At 39.4% G+C, this 19,273-nt stretch overlaps 2 protein-coding genes across 5 annotated transcripts in view; both read right to left on the reverse strand.

Moving 5' to 3' along the window:
• LOC139106499 (TWiK family of potassium channels protein 7) overlaps nucleotides 1–19,273 on the reverse strand; it is a 226,966-nt gene that overhangs the window by 144,674 nt on the left and 63,019 nt on the right. The gene's annotated exons all lie outside the window — the stretch shown is intronic.
• On the reverse strand, nucleotides 14,499–18,643 carry LOC139106501 (uncharacterized). Its single transcript, XM_070663335.1, has 2 exons — nucleotides 16,908–18,643; nucleotides 14,499–16,316 (listed from the first exon to the last, which is right to left on the reverse strand). The coding sequence occupies exons 1-2, from the start codon at nucleotides 17,085–17,087 to the stop codon at nucleotides 15,996–15,998; spliced, it is 501 nt and encodes a 166-aa protein (XP_070519436.1). The 5' UTR covers nucleotides 17,088–18,643; the 3' UTR covers nucleotides 14,499–15,995.

A 19,273-nucleotide genomic window follows, 5' to 3' on the forward strand; every position in this document is an offset into this window, starting at 1 on the left:
TTTCCCAGCTTTTGAAAACAATGATTTGCCGTAATATACTAGTTTTAATGTCATTTATAACGGCGGTGCTGTTATAAGTTTGCATATTTATATTTTAAATTATATGCATAAGTTATATATATGAAAGTTATATTTATAAGTATTGCATTGATTTATCGCGCAATAAAGAAAATTGGCAGGAATTATTTCGAAAGCCGCAGTTATTTCTAAAGTATAACGCATATGGGAGAATCCACTGCGATCCGCAAACGACTTTAAAAATTGTTCCGTAAATACATTACACCGAGTTGTTCCTTTTGGAACATTTCCCGCGTGCATTTAGATGAAATACATCACACTTTCCATGATCGATGTGCATATATATGCCCGTAGTTATGCCGACAAGCGGCGTTTCTTGGAAGCAATCTTCGTAGCCTGATTTTATATCGCGAGAAGTGCTCCAATACAGTTTCATGCAATCCCCGATACGTTCGACATTTTGAATCCGTAGATGAACACTGGCGCGATCGCGGCAACGTGTTACCGCGGAACAATGAAAGCGATTTACGGTGCTATCGCCGCAAGGTGCTGCAACGCGATAGAAGTATTGATACGGCAAGTGAAAGAGTATAAGCTGGCTCAGACATGTGCAATTTCGGGATCAAAGTGACGAACGTAGAAGACCTCGAAACTCTCCTTTCTATACGTGCGTGTTAAACGATTATTGACACATGATAGCCAATACAAGTTTAAAAAAAAAAAAAAGAAAAAAAGAAAGGGATTATTGGAATAGTTTCCTTTTTCCTGGCTCCTAATATTTTTCTCCGCACATCGTCTGCGCGATTTTATACATGTATCTTTATAAATTTTTCCTGCTTAAAATATATTTGTATTTATTTTTTAATAAATTAATAACTTACACCCCAAATCATAACTTTAATGAAATTGACATTAACGTAAAAAAAATTTAACGAAAAACCGCAAACAACTGTATTTTTTAATATCAGTATATTAAATTAATAATCATATTTTGCCCAAAATTAAACTTTTATCAGGTTATCGAGCTGCGACAAAAGAAAAACACACATTTTTGCGTAAAAATAAAAAATAACGAGCAAGGTAGCGCATTTTGTGCGGTGTTATCCCCTTAGAAGAAGTTCCCGGCATTATCCCACTCATAATTTCGTAGGCAGCTTACACAAGCTTAACTCAACCCCTATCTCACCTCTGTCCACCCTCCAGCCGCCGCCGCCGCCGCCACCCACGGTTTCTCCAACATTTCCGAGCTTGCAAGCTCGCAAGCTGCCCCCTCATAAACTTAACATAAGGGTTAAGTCTTGGTAGTGCCCTCAGCTTTGCTCCTTTCCTTCCTTTTGTACCCTATCTACCTCATACTCCCTTACCTACATCAAAGGGTAAACTTTTAACTTGTTATCTAAAACTGCTCAGAAGCCCATGTGTAATTACCTCTTTGAATATATATACACATATATACACACACACATATATGTATATATATATATAAATTTTTTTTTTTTTAAGTCTAGTCGATTATGCGCTGTTCTCGAATTATTTTACGCTTTCCTTGAAATTGAAATTATCTTCACAGTAAAGAAAGTCTAAAATAAATTAAAGTCATACAATATTATAATAAAAATTACTTTGATTCAGATCGATTTTTCATTTAAAGCAATAATATGTAACTAAAGAACAAGAATTTCTTAATACACTTAAATATAAATATTCAATTACAAGCAATATAAAAACTAAAAAAAAAGACACTACAAAGTAATAAAAATAGAATTGCAACCGAAAATTGAAACGACCGTGATTATGCGCATTTAATTATCGTTGAAGATAATGACAGCTATAAATCCGTCTGATGAGAAAAAGGCGAGCAGAAGGGTGTGCAGCTCGCACGTTCTTTAAACTGAAAGTCGCGCGACATACAAGCCACTCAACGAAATTGCCACGTGGCCGAGTTCCTCAACAAGGCGCGAAGAAACATGAGAATCCTCGAAAGGACTGCGTCATACCGCGAGAAGACTTTGATGCACGAGCGCGGACGACCAAAAGAACAAGGGGAGAGGTCAGAAGCGAAACATTATTTTTCCGCTGTCACAACAGAAGTAGGATTTGCCGTTAACGTGCGTATGTGTGAGAGCGCAAAGGCGTCGCGTGCGCGTGTTATTACGTACTATACAATTGCGCAAAACTTCGTTTCGTCTAAACGAGATTTCAGATCCATTTACGTTCCTTGACACAATTGAAATGATTGTCGGGCTAAACATCTGTCTGATTCGGTAATTTCGACTATCAAGCGCGATGAGAAATTTAAAAGATATATTCCGAAAGAAGCTTACTAATCCCGGACACAATTATTGATTAATTTCTGTTGCGCATATGAAAAGATCACATATATCAAAGTGGAAAATACGTACAGCCAGAGAGAAGATTTTCGTAACTTCAAAGTGAAAGAAAGTAACGCGAGAAATGATGCTGGTACACACGAGCTTGGTAAATGAGCGTTACGTTCATCACTGACTGTCAAGGGCGGTCTGCTGCGCGGGGATTTCATCGCCGCAATATTCCCGGGCGATCGTTAATTCGACAAATTATTCATCGTCGCGGAAATGAAACGCCGAGTCGAATCGACACAACTTCGCTAATAAGTTAACTAGCAATCGCTCAACCGCCTCTCGCGCCGGTGAAGTTCTAATTGGATCACTTGTACCTGTCATCGTCGCGAGAAGTCTCGACGGCGCGCGGGGGCGATTCTCTGCCCCCCCGACGCGATCGGAAACGACGTTTTCAGGGAATTTTCCGACTGAAGATGCGCGTCAGAGCCGTACAGCAGCCGCCTGTTGTTTTCCCAGAGAGAAACGCCACGTACATATATCTGCGCTCGCGCCCCGCGGGCTCGGCCCCGTGCGCGCATTCACGTTGATATAATACACGCCGCGCGCGCGCGCGCTCCAATGTAGAAAGGCACCGCACCGGAAGAGACGGCGCAGGGAGAAGAGGGACCATAGGTGAATCCCGCAAAATTGCAATTCCAGACGAAATGGAGTTCTGGTATTTTATCCGCCGTATGCACCTTGTGAATTCGAACGGCAAGCGCACGCGTGGTATGCGCGCTCGTCCGTCCATCACCCGTGAAAGGCTTGCACGCATATACGCGGATATATCCGGCAAGATTGTAAATAACGGCACTCAGGTGTCGCCGTCCGACGCGTATAAACGTCTCGTTTTAACGTCGCGGGAAAAGTCCCGCTTAAATTGGCAGTTAATATTTTATTCATCCCGTCTTCCTCCACGCGCGTCACGTAAGCGCGAACACGAAATGCTCGGCGCATCGTGTATGCCTTATACTTAAATATTAAAAAATTTCGTACGGCGGATGTGCGCGCAAATGCATTTAGCGTTTAGTTTTTTCTTTTTTTCTTTTTTTTTAATCTTTTTTAACTTGAATATGACTAACGAGAAAGTTGAAAGAAAGAATTAACGCAAAAATTAATTGATTAATTGCAAAATTATTCTTAAAAGGCTTGCCACTACGTCTCATGAATAAGTATCCCGATGGATTTATAACGTAATAACTAATTTAAATATTTATATCGCTCATTTACATGCTCAAGCGTGCCCAATGTTCTTATCTGCGTTAGATTTCTTTATAATATACGCAGGAACACGCAGAAATATGATATTCACAAACGTGACCTTTAGGCAAATCGCATATAGGTTGATCGCATGCCTTCAAACACGCCCATATCCTCCTCGTTTGGACCCTCGAGGCTTTGCCATAGCTGGGATCGTAATTGCTCGAGGAGGGATTCGCTACACCCTCTCGTGGTAAGGGGCTCTATCCCGCGCAATGGGCTAAACGTAACCATGATTTACGACTCTGTGGTCGATAAGGACCGCTATGAATGCGAGAACATTGGCGGTATAATGTTTTCCACGCTGATGGTACTCCAGTACGGAAAATCATTTATCGCTCTTGTATCTACAAGATTCTCCGCGAGAACATGTACGTACAAGCTGACTCACAGGTGACAAAATGTTCCCTCGAAAGTCGCGCACGAAGCTCAAAATGCTATACCGATCTCAATCGTTACCAATTTTTCAATAGCTGGTTATTTAAGCTGTTATTCAACGATATATACATATATACATATTTCGTATTTACGTCGTATTTGTCATACATGCATCCGAGCAAATTTATATACGCCACGTCGGGGCTTCGTTATGCGCTTTATTTCACAATGGAAAAAGCCACAAATGTCTTTACGTAAGTGGCAATTTACATAAGCGGACATTCCCGGTGTACTCTCGTTCGTTCTCCCACGAGCTACAAGATTTGTCATCCCCGATAGCTCACGCCGACTTTCCAGCGACGTGATAATGCTGCATTACTGACGCGGCCGGAATTCGGGAGTAATTCTCGAACGTATGCGCTCCATCTCGCTACACGTATCCACGAGAATGCATCCCGATGCACTTCTCAAGATGGGAATTTGACGCGTTTTAGATGCGTGCGATGTGATGGATGGTCGTTTATGGGTATTTTCCTCTAAAGGACGATTAAGAGACGCTTAGAGGTTCGTGCAAATTCTCGCTTGCACGGGAACTGTAACTACAGTCGAAGTGCCAAGTCGGAATTATGATGGATATTTATTCCGCTTCGCGAGGACTGCTGAGAAAGAAACAAAGATGTTGCTGCGAGAGCCGAACGAAAACCTCGCTTTCATTACGTTCTCGAAATTCTAACTATTTATAATTCTTAAACTTCCACATCGTCGCAATAATCATTTCACATTTATTTCGCTAGTTTCATATAATTCTCATTTTAAAAATGATTTAAACATTAAAGTGGCTTTAAATTTTTGTGCAATTATGTGTAGCAACAGTCTCGGGAAGAATCGTAAAGAATTGCTCTCGTAACTTTTACGACGAATATTCCATGGAAATCGAAGCGCAACGGAAGTTAATAAGGCGCGAAACGATTTGGTCGAGAGAAGACAGAGCACTGTGTGGTTGATTTGGGTCGTTGACGAATGCCATATACGTGACTTTCTGTTATCTTATCCGCCGTCGCTCTTTACATTTACAAATCCCGGCACTTTGACTGCCTAAACAACGGAAATTACATTCAGTTCCGAGCCTCAACGTGGCTGGCGCGCTTTCGTTCTTTACTCGATTAAATAACCATAATACGAATTTGCTACGGTAATTTAGAGAACGTCGTCAGCCTACATAAGCTTCAGATTAAATTAAGAATAATTAATCGCCGACGTTATTCACATTCGTTATATGTGTACACACACGCGCGCGCATAATGCGGGATGTTAAATCGTCGTATATATGCAATTACATTTCCTGAATGTTCAAAAATATTCAAAGCTGCAGCAAGACGGTATGAGGAACGTCTGTGACAATCGCTCTCTCGAATAAAGGAAATAATATCGGAGCGAGTTATCTCGGAAGTGGCTCAGAGAGCGTTTAAAGGATTGGGTCTCGGAGCAATAATTGAATCTCTCCGCTCGTTCTCGTATCTGGCAAGGTATCATGAGATCGGGAGGACGATGAGATAAGAATCGCTATGTCAGTAGGAAAAGAAAATGAGGGGCGCGCACCGGCGTATCTGCCAACCCGGCACCGCCCTTCGTTCAAATACGGCCGCGCGACCAGTTAAGAATATTTTATCGTCGAATATTCGCGCGCGAAAATCGGTAGGGCCCAGCTCACCGGCAGGAAATCTCCTGACATAGCAGATTTTCGCAAGGGTGCGCCCGTGCCGACTGCGTGAGCATTTTTCTTTCTTATCTTTCGGCTTCTTTTTGCCGCTGTACTTCCGCGACAGACACGTGCCAAGTCAAATGAAGGAATAAAAATTCAGAACGGCTCGCGGAAGATTAATCTTTAACCATCGAGACAGTGGATATTAGCAATTGAAAAATTTCTAGCTGAGCACCGACGGATTCCACGCGTATGTAACGTTTCATTAAAGTTTTACTTATCAGTAATTAATTCGCGAACGACGAAGGAGCGAAAGGTTGCACTCGCAACGGGAAAATATCTTTAAATAAAATAACAATAAGGTAAAATAAAAAAATTATCTAAAAATTGCACGACACTGTAAAGATTTTCCAATTTAGTTCATGTAACAACGTACTCGAGTATTTTAAGCATCATCGAAATCCGAAAGCAGGTCAAACGGAGCAATCCTAAGAATGCATTCATCAGCGGCCAATTATTTTCATACAATTCACTGAAAAATCAAACGCTGCTTAAAGTGCACTTCTATCAGATTAATGTGTCTATCGTGTAAATTCATATTTCAACAATGAAAATTGTTACAACCTGCTTTGCCTGCTTTAAATTTTCGAGACCCGGGTCGCGAGGCAACATAAAATAACTTTTCCTCTCACACATGCACGCTTATATGCCCGTGTTTTTTAAACGTCTTTAAATAACACGGAGTGATAGAAACTTGTGCACAACAGGCGAGCGTCAATGTCTCACACTGCTAACCAACGACTGCTGTCGGTTTCAAAAGTCTCGAGCTTCGATCTATACTCGGCCATCGATCTTACTCTAATAGATGAGCAAGGACGGAAAGTCGATTTGTTCGGTCGAGTAGCGGCGTGTTTTATTTGTCGCGGTGAGACGTCGTCGGGCCGGGGAAATGTAGAGTTATTACATCCCGACGGAGGAAGAGGACCGTTTTCAGGCCAGGCGACGAAGACCGGACGAAAAATGGAGCGAACGGAAGCAACGACTGACGAATGCGATTCGCCACGGGAAGCGGCACACTCGTTTTCGGAGAAGTTATATCGCTAACTGCAACTCCAGGGAAAACATCGCCTCGGCCTATCTCTTATGTTGCAGCAGCGTGAGAATGCAATGTTCCCTTGCATGGTGATGCGAATAAAATTATGGAGACAGAAGATCAACAAATTTGTCTCACTCATTTGCAAGTACAGCTACATTTTACAAGTGTATAGATAATCAAGTGAATAGATAATCAATAAAGTATTGCATAATGCATTGCAAAAACGCGGATTTTTGAAAGAAGTAAATAATCTTACGTTTGACATTGTATCATTAGCATATGTATCTAAATATATATGAGGAACCGAAACTTTCATTCACTGAATTTATTTTACTTCTTATAATGCTACTGTTTTACTCTTTTTTTTTTTAATATTTCTATTTCGCGAAATATTGCGGTTTAAAGTAAAGATAACTCCGTTCCTGAAGCTTCACATTTATCATCTCCTATTTTCGTTTGCTATTTTTCTGTCGTCCGTAGTGCGTGAAATATAGGTGCTATTATTTGTTGAATTATTTGTTCTATATGTCTGTATAGGTATTTTTAGTTCTAATATCTATCATATTTTTATTCCTCCGTTTTTCGCCGATATTTTTTTACATGTTTTAATTATCCAACGCTTTAATATCTTAGCTTGTCATTTATACGAAAAAAATCTAATTATTTGTTTGAAAAAGAAAATGATATACAACATATTGTGATACATAAATTAGCATTCAACAATTATATTTCATTGAATTTATCGCTCGGAATAGGTTTCACTTCGTTGCCAAACTGTGTGTGCGTGTGTGTAAAATATATTGATGTCTCGTAGCTTAGGCAATATATAAAATTACGAGGTCACTCGGCGAATAACTCATTTTTTTACTATTTCTTACAAGCTTGGCATAAAATTCTGCACAGACATATTTCAGCACTTTGCAAGACTCTTAAATTTATGAACAGTTAACGTACAAAAAAAGTCGAGATAGTTAACCTCCGTACAAAACTTGAGATTTAAAAATTAATTTTTAATAAAACCGTCGGAAAGTATCCACGTTAAAGAAATAGAGCTTTTAAAATCTCTTATAAAATATTTAAACATTATTAATATTTGATCCTGAATATCAGAGAGATTTTGAAATAAATCCGAAAGAAAATTTAAATCAAATCACCGACCGATGAAATAAACGTAGCCGTTTGTATTTTCAATGTACACAAGATAGATAAAATCCAGGAGCAAAGAGTAATATTTAGCGTTGATTTTGTATGAATACGGGCCGATGTTTTTTTACCGATTCAACCGTTTAAATCTTTATGGAGACACGGTGACTGATGGTTCATAAAAATTCATTTGCTCACCATACACGTGATCGCGGAATAAATCACGAAGAAACATCGTGTACCAAACCCACCGCAAAATCCACAGGGTATTATCAAATCAGAGAGTTCTTCCTCGGTCTTCCCTTTTTCACTCAACAGGCTTAAGAGAATTTAGGAGGCGGGCGCCTTTTCCCGGTGCGAGCGCGGAACTATATATTACACGATGTGCCGTAATCGAACGCGTTGTTTCTCTCCCTTTCCTTCTTAGGTGATCTTTCGCGTGTATTTGCGGTACATCGTTTCGCGCGAACGTGTCTCGACAGTTGCACACTAATATAAGAAAACGCTACTAGTATATGTATATATTTAAGATTTGACACGCGCTTTCATTAGAAATTTCGAAGACAAGAAAACAATTTAGTCTCTCTTTAATATTTACGATAAAGTTTTGATTGTTACGTCAAAGTTACCCCGAAGTTACCGAAAGGTGAAACAATTTCAACTTTACCAAGGGCAACTTTCATGCAGGCTCCGATTTGTACTGCACCCCGTACGAAGAATGTCTCTCCGACCAGATCCATTTACCCACTATACCATCCTCAACGAGCACGCATTGTACTACCCCGTATTCTGTGTTCGTACCCTTTTAGTGAATACGCTATTTTATCGAGGTATATGTGTGGAGATCCATGATCACCTACGCGTTCGCGTGTGGTCGTCGGGAGGGATGTGAGAGAAAGGGACGCACGGCGACAGTGCTAACCAGTGTTCAGGGTGGAACGTGGCCATTGGCGGTTCAGGGTGCAACGGGGGAGATGAAGGTGGTTTGGGTCGAAAGGACGTGCCTGCTCTTCCACCTTTTTCTACCTCCGGCTTTATTTTTCTCCGTTTCGCCGCGACACTGTCTTTGTCCTCTAGCGAGCTTCCTCCCGGCGGACTAAAGGGGAAATGCGGAAATGTGCCGAGACCTTAACTTCATTATTCTGAAACACTTTAATTTCGGTAGACCATCTCGCGCTGGAAGGAAAAACAAGAGGTATCGGGAGTGCCCAGAGTAAACAACCGAAATACGAATGAAATATGTAGGTAAGTATTAAAATTCTGAAATACAAGTTAAATAAGAATTACGAGTTCTTTACTGTTAAGAAATAAAAAAAATTCATTTTTTTTTTTCTTTTTTTTGCATTAAAGATTATTAAAGTAAGATTTTAATACCGTGAATATAAAAAAAAATCACAAATAGAACATAAAAATAAATGAACAGAAGCAAACGCACCTTTGTAGTCTATGTGACGACATTTTATAAAATATGCAACGCTTGTCCAGTAAATTCGACGGAGCTTTCTGCCGCTTCGTGAAACTGTCAAATCGTTGAAACATTTACGCGACCAAAATTTTTCATCATGCATTATAAATGCAATGAAATGCATCCAGTTTGTTCTCGCATCAAATGATGAATTCGTCGCAACAAGAAGAAGAACAATATTAATAAGAAATTTAATAATAATTATTATTATTAATTATTATTATTATACCAACAAGCAAGCATTCCGTCCGGAATATTGAGAATATTTTCAGAGCGATGGGCTTTCGTTTTGCCGAGACAAACTACATACAGCTATATATAGTAATAGTAAAAGCTGCGAGACCTGATAGACCGGCTATAGTTTTCAAGGATAACACCAACACTATCCATGTTCAGCTAAGAGGCGATATACGTAACGGTAAAGCCGTGTATTCTTTATTGACGCTTCTCGATTATCTTGTTTGCACGCGGAGAGTGAGAAAATATTGAGCCGTAGATTGCGTGCTGCATCCACGCCTGCATAATCACGCCGCTGTATAACATACAAGCACCAGTGACATTTTAAAAATGTTCGCTTGAGTGATGTAAATATCACTTTATTTCGGCGGTATCACTTCGGTATACGTATATCGCGCTTACGTGCGCCAATATAATTCTCTGGAACGCGATGAAATAATTTGCTACCGCAAACTTGAAGAATTTACCCGTTCTCACGCACGCCGCGCACGCGATATGGAACTGTGGATACGTGAAAATGCGTTCCGCCTGATGCCTGCTCGTTCGATTTGTGTTGGAAATAGAATAATTATGTCGTATACGGTGCATGCTAATCGCTCAAATAATTCATATCAACGAACCGAAGAAACGTTATCCAAATATTGTAAATTAAACGCAACGACGATTGAAGCTTGTATTAATCGCGCTGGAGTTCTCTCGCCGGTGGAATGAGGCTCGGAACTTACCGAATATTCCGGAATATTTGCACGTCTTGCTTTACTGTTTACTCGCCTTACTTTACGACCTGCTTCACACGCTTGCACGTTTCTCATCGCGCGAACGAGCGCGTTCTAAAGCACACTTCATTGTTATCGCTGCTTTCGTTTGCTCTTCGCCGTACTTGCTCTATATTAGCACTTTACATCTCATGCTTATTCGAGATACCTGCCGCCAATACGGCGGTATAATTACGTCAGCGAGCAAAAAACCATCAACGACCCTTGGCTAAATAATCACCACTTCACAGCATTCTTTACCCACAGAGAATAATTAACTCTTTCAATGTATCACTTGTAGACACGTGGAAGGGCGCGAATAAGACTTGCAAATGTAATACTTGTGTCGATGACGCAGAAATTAATACAATATATTATACAACGGTACTTGTTTTACACGATATCGCGATGAGAAGCTTTTTGTACCTTATAAAAATGTTCGAAATACTCGAAAAGAGGAGCATTTTTGCATATATTACAAATATCTTTATGCAAAATCCGTTTAATTCTCACGATCTCACGATGTAAAATACGAAAAGTATTATACTATCGCTGGCACTGTTTGCACAAATTTTAATTTAATTTAACGCAAATATTAGATATCTTAAAATCTTCCACGCATCCATAGCGATATTATACGACGGTTGAAAAGAAATAATAGCTTTGCCGCTTGCATGCATTTGAATATATATGCATATAGAGGATTGCCATTGACAGTAGGTAGTACCCACAAAAGGCATCATGGATCGTAGAAACGTCATGCATTCCGTTTGGCCAGCTTACTGCTCCAAAGGCTCGTTTCGCACACGAGGTGCACAGTGACCCTTTGGTCTCCAACCGTCTTCTGCTTGATGTATTCCCCAGGGAATCGATTAATACGCGCGATTGCGGATGCAACGAGCCGCTTCCAAGACCCCGCATACCGTAATGGTCAAACGGCAGGACTTCCACACCCTTTCAGCTTGGATGCTTATATTATTTGCAGACGTGAAATTATCGGAGGAACGAGTAGGAATATAATTAAGAAAGAATATGCATGTAATATAATAGATTTGTTGGAACGTAACGTAATTATACCCATTGTTGCGCATTTTGTTGTCGAGAATCTAATTGCAGTCAATGTTTCTTCTAGCATACAAATATTAATTAACGAACAGGATAACTATGTTAAACCTACCAATTTGAGATAATTATGCGTATTTCTCTTAAATGACATCGGCGTCCATTAAAATCATTAGTGCATTCGGTAGCGTAATAGGTAACGAGACCCCGGGTACACCGTGGATAAATCATTAATTAGTTCAATTATAGCGCAGTTACCGAGGTACTGATTCATTTCTAATCAAGAGAAAGTCTCCTTTCATTCTGTCGCGCGGACACAACGGTGCAAGGCAATCGTGTCCCACGTGCAATACAAGTTATTACGTTGCTTCCGCCATGCAATCGCAACTCCGAAGATGCCAACATCTCTGTAACTCGAACTAATACCTTGTACGACTTCAGGCGGAAATTGTGAGCAGAGCGAGCTATTACGTCGGCTGTGCGTTCATTACCGCTAGTATGAAATTCTAATCTCGCGATAATTCACGAATAAAAATTTCCGACATTTACAAAGCTATTTTGTATCTCAACGATACGACCAATACAATTTCCAATATTACATAATATAATATAAAATGTGTTTTTTTTTTTTTAATTATAGATATCTATAAATATTTAATTACAAAAATTAAACAATAAGTTAAAATATTTTTGTAAATAAATTGAATAAAATTAAAATTATTGTACTCTTCTAATTCTTCATTTTATTCTAAACACAACGAGCCATTGAATTAAAGTGCAGTTTTGTGGTCAAGTATGTTGCGGCGATAATCCGACTATTCTGCTAATATTTGAGAGCTACGAGCGTATGAAACCATTCTTGCGCGTCTATGTGCGCAACAGAATTTCAAACAATCAGCATTCGCGCTTGCTCCAATAATATAATTGTTAATCTGAATATAATTTTATATAATTCAAAAGACTAGCGGAACCTTCAAATTCCGTAATTACGTTCACGCTGGTGTAACAAGAAAAAAAGCAAGAATAAATCGAAGTTTCAAAATTAGGTTTACATAAAATCTATTTGAACAAAATCGTTCAATAATATACTTTGCAATTAGATTTCACGGCCTGCCGATTAATTCAATTCAATACGGCTTGCCAGCCAGGTCACAAAAAAAAAAAGAAAAAAAAAGATTTCGTAATCAAGCGCGACAGGTTATTTCGGTCTGGACACATAAGCTATGAATCCATCGGCTGCGTCTCGTTCGTATGCAATGACCGGCGCAAACAATCTACCGCTTACGGATGACTATCACGTAAACATGTCGAGCGGAGCCCAATGAATTTGAACTATCGTCGACGCAAAAGTTTGCTTTGATACCGCTCACTTCTATCACGTCCCGTAAGCTTCCGCGAGCTCCATGAGAATGAGACACGAATGCCTCATGCATGTGGCTTCTGCATGGATTATCACGATTATGTCATTCAACAAGATTAATGCCGCGTTGCAGGATTTACACTTTAACGTGGCAACAATCTTTTACGGTTATAAAACGTATTTCGCCATAAAAAACAGCACTGTATATTTCCCTGGATATTATTTTACTGTCAGTTTCGTGTCAACCGGCAAAAAGTTGCTCGGCCACGCGGATTAATACAGACGTAACCTTAGATGAAGTAATCGAGTGATTGGTAACGCACGAGGGCGCGGAGGGTTATTAAAACGTAATTCCAGATTGACTGTGCATTCAAACAAGTTCCGTTAACGTTGCGATGGAATTTCATTTGTGTTTCACGGAGCAACGAACAATCCCAGAATAAACACGTTATCGAGAAAAACGATTAAATCGAGCAATCGACGGTGTAGCTCGGTACTTTAAAGACCGAGTACCCTCGCAGTCCGCCGCAACCGTTTTCGTCTCGTTCTCCGATTTCCCAAATGCAAAGGAATGACATCGTCCTCTCCTCTCTCTCCCTGTTTCTCTCGCGAGTAATAGCACCGGCTATGCCAGCAGGGGTCAGTCGGGATCGTATTGCTCGACAAGAGCCACGCAATTGCAGTTGCGGAACCGCGAAGCTCGGCGGAATTCGAACTAACGGCATTCACCCGGACTCCTTGATACGACCGAGTCGCGAACTTACAATTATACCGTATACACGATAAAGTCCCATCGCTTTCCACGCGGACACGCATCCTCTCCCGGGAAAACTCAATCTCTCGGCTACGTAGCCGCAATCGCCACGCATTCCCCGCCGCGACCGTCGCGTAAGCGAAATTCGGTAATAGCTTCGTATCCCCATCGAGTTTCAAAGGAATGCACGCTAATTGAATTATTGATATTCTGTTTCTACTCGCGCAAACTAACCGCGCGCCCTTAATCACTTTTCCCCAACGAAATTATTTCGAATTTCAATGTTAATTATGTATAAATTATTATTATAATTATATATATATATATATATGTATTTATTTTATATATATTACTTTAATTATGTAATTATCAAGTTTAAATATTAAGTTTGTTTTTGAGCAGCACAAAATTCGATATCCTGGGCGTTAAAAGTATAAAGGCACTATTAAATTGTAAGTATATTAAATATATAAATAATAGATTCCGATCTGATCTTCGTATACGAGGAAAGGAAAACTCTGCTGAATTTATTTCAATTAAAATATAAGATACTCGTGCAAAATACTTTTATGTTGAAAATTATATGTGTAAACTAGTCCGCAAAGAAACACATATGCACGCGATTCGTCCTCGGTTTATCCGACATTGCCTATTCAGTTTGGTCGTTACACGGGCCACTACCAATATCGCGAGAGGTTTAGGTGCCAACTAGCTTTTCAAATTATCATTTAAACGGATTCGAATTGTCCCATGATACCCGTTGTTCATAGCTAGACTATGCTTTCGAGATTATAGGCCGTCGGGACTAAAACCATTTCTCTCACGGAATTTAATCGGATCCCGACGGAATTCCAGACCAGTCGTCTCGAAACAAATTCACGAAACACCAACTGTATTCCAGTTTGCTTCCGAAATTCCAAGTAAACCAATATAACTCGCGTAAACTCCGCAAAAATAAAAAAAAAAAGAAAAAAAAGAGAAAGAGAGAGAGAGAGGGGGGAGAAGGTACCCCTTGCAAAAATTCGCACGCGTAAATAAAATAATGCGACAAAAAAATAACTATTTCGGTTTTTATTTATCGCATTCCTGACATTGCTTAATTCGTTAAATTATCGCGAATGCTATATTACCGTAACTCAAACACTCTTGCTCTTATCTATATTTAAAGTATAAAACTTATTTTAATAACAGTTTTAATACCAGTTTCAGCATGTAAAATTTCACCTATAAAGTTTAATTAGGTATGAAAAAAAACGTGAGTACCCTGCAATATGAAAAGATTCTTCAAGCAAACGATGTGCTTCGTCATTTTCTGCGCGAACGTAATTATGCGGCTATTTGATCCTGGCATCAAATTAATCCAGGTATTATCGGGTAGCCGTAGCGTGCGTAACATCATACTGCGACGTGCGAAGTTATCGATCGTAATTACCAGATTTTCTATTCAATACACTGTATCGATCGGCACTGCATTATGCGCATCTATACCGAAAGATATAATTCGTACCTTTTACGACTCATATTGCTTTTTCTCGCATAGTCATGGGGACCATAACTTACACAACCTGCCGTTAAATCCACCGTCAAGGCGCCGTAAATATGTTTTATCGAAGATATTGCAGTATAAGACGCGTATACGTAAAGGTGGGCGAGAAAGAGAGATGCACGACGGAGAGTGAGAACAAAATTATTTCGCGGGCGTAATGGCGCGGATGTATCCAATAAAACAAGAAAGAACAAGTAGCGAGCGATCGATCCCAAGGAAACAGAGGCGCACAAAATTTTCTCCTCAGCATGCCAAACCCCGTAAATTTCTGAAGCTATTAAGTTTATCGGCCCGGGTAAGAAGCTCCTAACTTTTATAAATGGTCGTCTTGCCTCCGGTGCAATTTAGGAAAAAAACCTCGTTCCTCATTTCACTTAATTCTGCCACAGCGCGGACGAGCGGAAGCGGTGGTACGTCAGCTCGGGTAAATCGATATACCGTTGTAATAGAAAACGATTGATTCGTCTCCCAAAATTGATCGTTCCTAAGACTGTCGTTCATCCCACTCTGCTAAATGATATTAAAATCTCACTAATAATGGAACTTTACCTCGAACATAATTATTCCACATCTTAATATTATTTTAATAATTTATCAACGAATTAATGGTATAATTTACTATCTTTAGACTCGTTGCGGTTAATATATCGAAGGACATTTTAAATAAATTTATTTAGCCACGAGTACAATGGGATATTTAATTTACGTCAATCAATTGATTGCCAACGGAAAAGCAAATTACTTACAAACGTACACACGTTATTCAATAGGACCAAGAGAAAAGACGCGAAACAGGATTTCAATATCGTATCACGCGGGAAAAAGCTTTTCCCAAAGCTGTACAACCTGCTAAATAATTTCACTCAGTCACGGACGCAACGTCACTGGCAATTTCGTCCGTCAAACTTGGAATGGTTGAGACAGCAGGGGTGCAGGGTTTTCCAACTTTTTTACTCTTTCGCTTTCCATTATCAATACCTCGAGGTCTCTTGCTGTCTTTCATTTTGAGTGAGGAATTGGTTTTCGACCTGGCGAGCGTTGACGAGGACGCCGGCAATCTCGCGAATCGCGCGGCGATGCGATTCGCGCGATCCAACTCGTCGCCAGTGGGAAGGAAATAATGACCTTGATATCTTTGCAAAATACCGTACTCTACACCTCGCTTCAAAGCGGTCTTCACCTAAAATATCGCGAATTTTTTAATAATCGAACTCGAGCTCAAAATAAAGAGAAGTGCAAAAGCGCAACGAGCCGAGTGTGATCGTTGAGGTTTGAAATAATGCGATTGCACAGTCTTTGATTTCTCAATTTCAAACGAAAGTTACCGCGACGAAAATTCGATTCTCTTTCATTAAAATATCGTTATTTAAAACGATTTACGGAATTGACACGAACTTGGCACTCGTACACCCTTTACATACGCATGTCTGCGACAGTGATTGACACGTAAAAATAGAAAAAAATGCAAAAAAAAAAAAAAAAAACAGAAAAAAAAGATTGCCGACACTGATTTCAACGTTATCGTTTTTTACTTGAAAGGATGGCATTGCATCAACGGTGTGAATATTAAGGTATCTACAACTCCCGGCCACCCAAAATTGCAAACATTGTCGTATATGCATATAATAAGCGTATAAGTATACATATAATATATTTATATGTCCGCTACACGTCGCAAACACGAAAAAATATAATTATTTTATTACTAAAGCAATTTTTTTAATTTTATCCAAAGATAAAACTTTGTTTGCGTATTCACAAATGTGCTCACTTGTTGTTTAACACGTTTTTCGGGCGTGCTCGAGGTGTAACTAATATATCCTGCAATGTTTTTAGCTGTACAGCCTTTAGTTTCGCGAAGATCTCGTATAGCGGAGACAACTAAAGCAGCGATTTTCATAGGTTTCATTTTTCTTTCTTTCCTTCCAGTTTTTCCTTCCTTTCTCGCCATGATAATTTCGTAATAATCGTCGGAGTGTATACAAATTACACCTACAATTTAAAGTCAATATTATTTCTTCAATATCCGCACAAAGAATTTGCTCAGCGATTACTGTCAAAGAACCGATTACTATCGATTGTATAATATCATTTGTTCTATTATCGAGACAAAAGTCATTTGTTTTTGTAACATAACCGCATATTTAAATAACCTAATAAATTTCCTTTTTTTTAATCGTGCATTCTCATCAAGCTTGTATCCGCATCTAAATTTACTCGCGCGGAAAGGAACACTAAATGGCAGAATAGGCGAAACGTGAAAAAGTGCCATAACTACTAACAGCGTGTTGCAGGATTTAAAAAAAAAAAAAAAAAAGCAATGTCAGACCGTTACATTACAACTGTGACTACGTAATGTATAAAAGTAAGGCATGCAAATGATCTTTTTCTCTTTTTTCATATTTTACCCGCGTTTTATCGGTGCGTTCTCGCTGCGTGTTTTCGCCCACCTTGTCTCGTAATCAGTCAACTTTACGATAGGCATTACTTTCTTGGGGAAAGAAAAAAGGCAACTGTTGAATAATACATCGGTACAGACCGGATGCACTCGCATCGGATATCAACCCCTAGAGGGTAAAACCGCCTTTTTTACAACTCCAGTTGAAGTAGAGCGAATTAGTCATCGCGCAAAAGGAAAAAGGACAGCAACGGTGCGCGTATGCGTTACCACCGTGATTGATCGTTAAACTGTTATCAGCTTACAAACGAAAGTACACAGAGTGCAATGAGCTCTGAAAAGTCGGAATCGTTATGCAATCATACGTGCTCTGATAAGCCGCGCTGCTAATAACAGTGAACGATACGTTGTACCAAGAAATTCGCACGCGATCGCAAGAGTCTGATGATATCCGCATGCAAGCACCACATTTGCATTAAAAAAAAAGGAGGAAGGAAAATAATAATATAATAAAAAGATTACAATTACTGGCCGCGTACGACCACGTTGGCCGCTACTCGAGAGCGTATTTTTAGCTGTAATCGGCCGGTATTAATCTCCGCGAAACCACTTAATTTCACGCCGCGTTGAATCGCGCCAGTTTTTCACTTCGACCATGGTAGAATGCATAATTTCAAGATTTTTAACCTCACGCGGTCGTTTCGTTTTTTAATTGACTACACAAAAATTACTGACGATTTCAGCAGAGCACGGCATTACTACTTTTATTCTGTTTGCCTGCAATACGTATCAAAATTTGATATGCATAAAATTATGCAGAAAAAAAAATTATATTTTGTATTTCAACGATAAAGCAGTAGTATGTCAATAAAATATAAAATTAAAATGTTTTTATAAATGTTTCTTTCAATAGAATAAAAGCAACGTGATTCTCGTACTCGAAATTAATTCCTGTACCAATTGTTTGTTGATTTTACGTGATTGGAAATGAAACACCACGTATCTCAATGTAAGTTGATCCCTTCGCTCGCTCTATCCAAATGCGGTTGCGTTCTCTCGCTCTCGAATGCCGTAAACGAAACGAATCCTGAACCACGCAGTCGATTGTCGAATATTGAATATTTGGGTATTAAAAATGCGGCAGCAGAAATGACCGGTAGCATGCGTAATACCATGCCGACGGTTTAAATTTGCAGCGGTAATAAACTAGATTCGGATGTTGCAAAATGGCAACAAATTTGCAATACATTTAACGACAGTGGGATGAATCGGTTTCGAAATGCCATTTAAAAAGCAATAATATGCGGACGTTGTCAAACATTTGTAATACCACGAACGCATGTGCAATCGCAGTTCACACTGTGCGTTACGACCAGTTTGTTGCCAATTGGAAGTTTCATCGCGGACAAACCATATAAAATGTAACAACGTCAGACTTATTAAACGTGAAACCGCGTTAACAGAGCTGTACATGCATACACACATGTCGCAACACAGTGCTTCAATATATCCTTTTTGTACATAAATACATATGTATTCCATATGTGTAATGCATAAAAGATATAACGTAAGGATAATAAAACTTGTACTTAAAATGTATAATGATAAAGATCGACACTAAGAGAACTAACATTCTCTTTCTCTCTCTCTTTTTTTACACCCTCGTAAAATACTCGAGCATTAAAAGTAGATTTTGATATTTGATTTAAATTGCTTAATTTTGTAAACGAAGACCGTGG

The sequence above is a fragment of the Cardiocondyla obscurior genome, linkage group LG11 (assembly GCF_019399895.1).
Source record: "Cardiocondyla obscurior isolate alpha-2009 linkage group LG11, Cobs3.1, whole genome shotgun sequence".
Lineage (NCBI taxonomy): Eukaryota > Metazoa > Arthropoda > Insecta > Hymenoptera > Formicidae > Cardiocondyla > Cardiocondyla obscurior.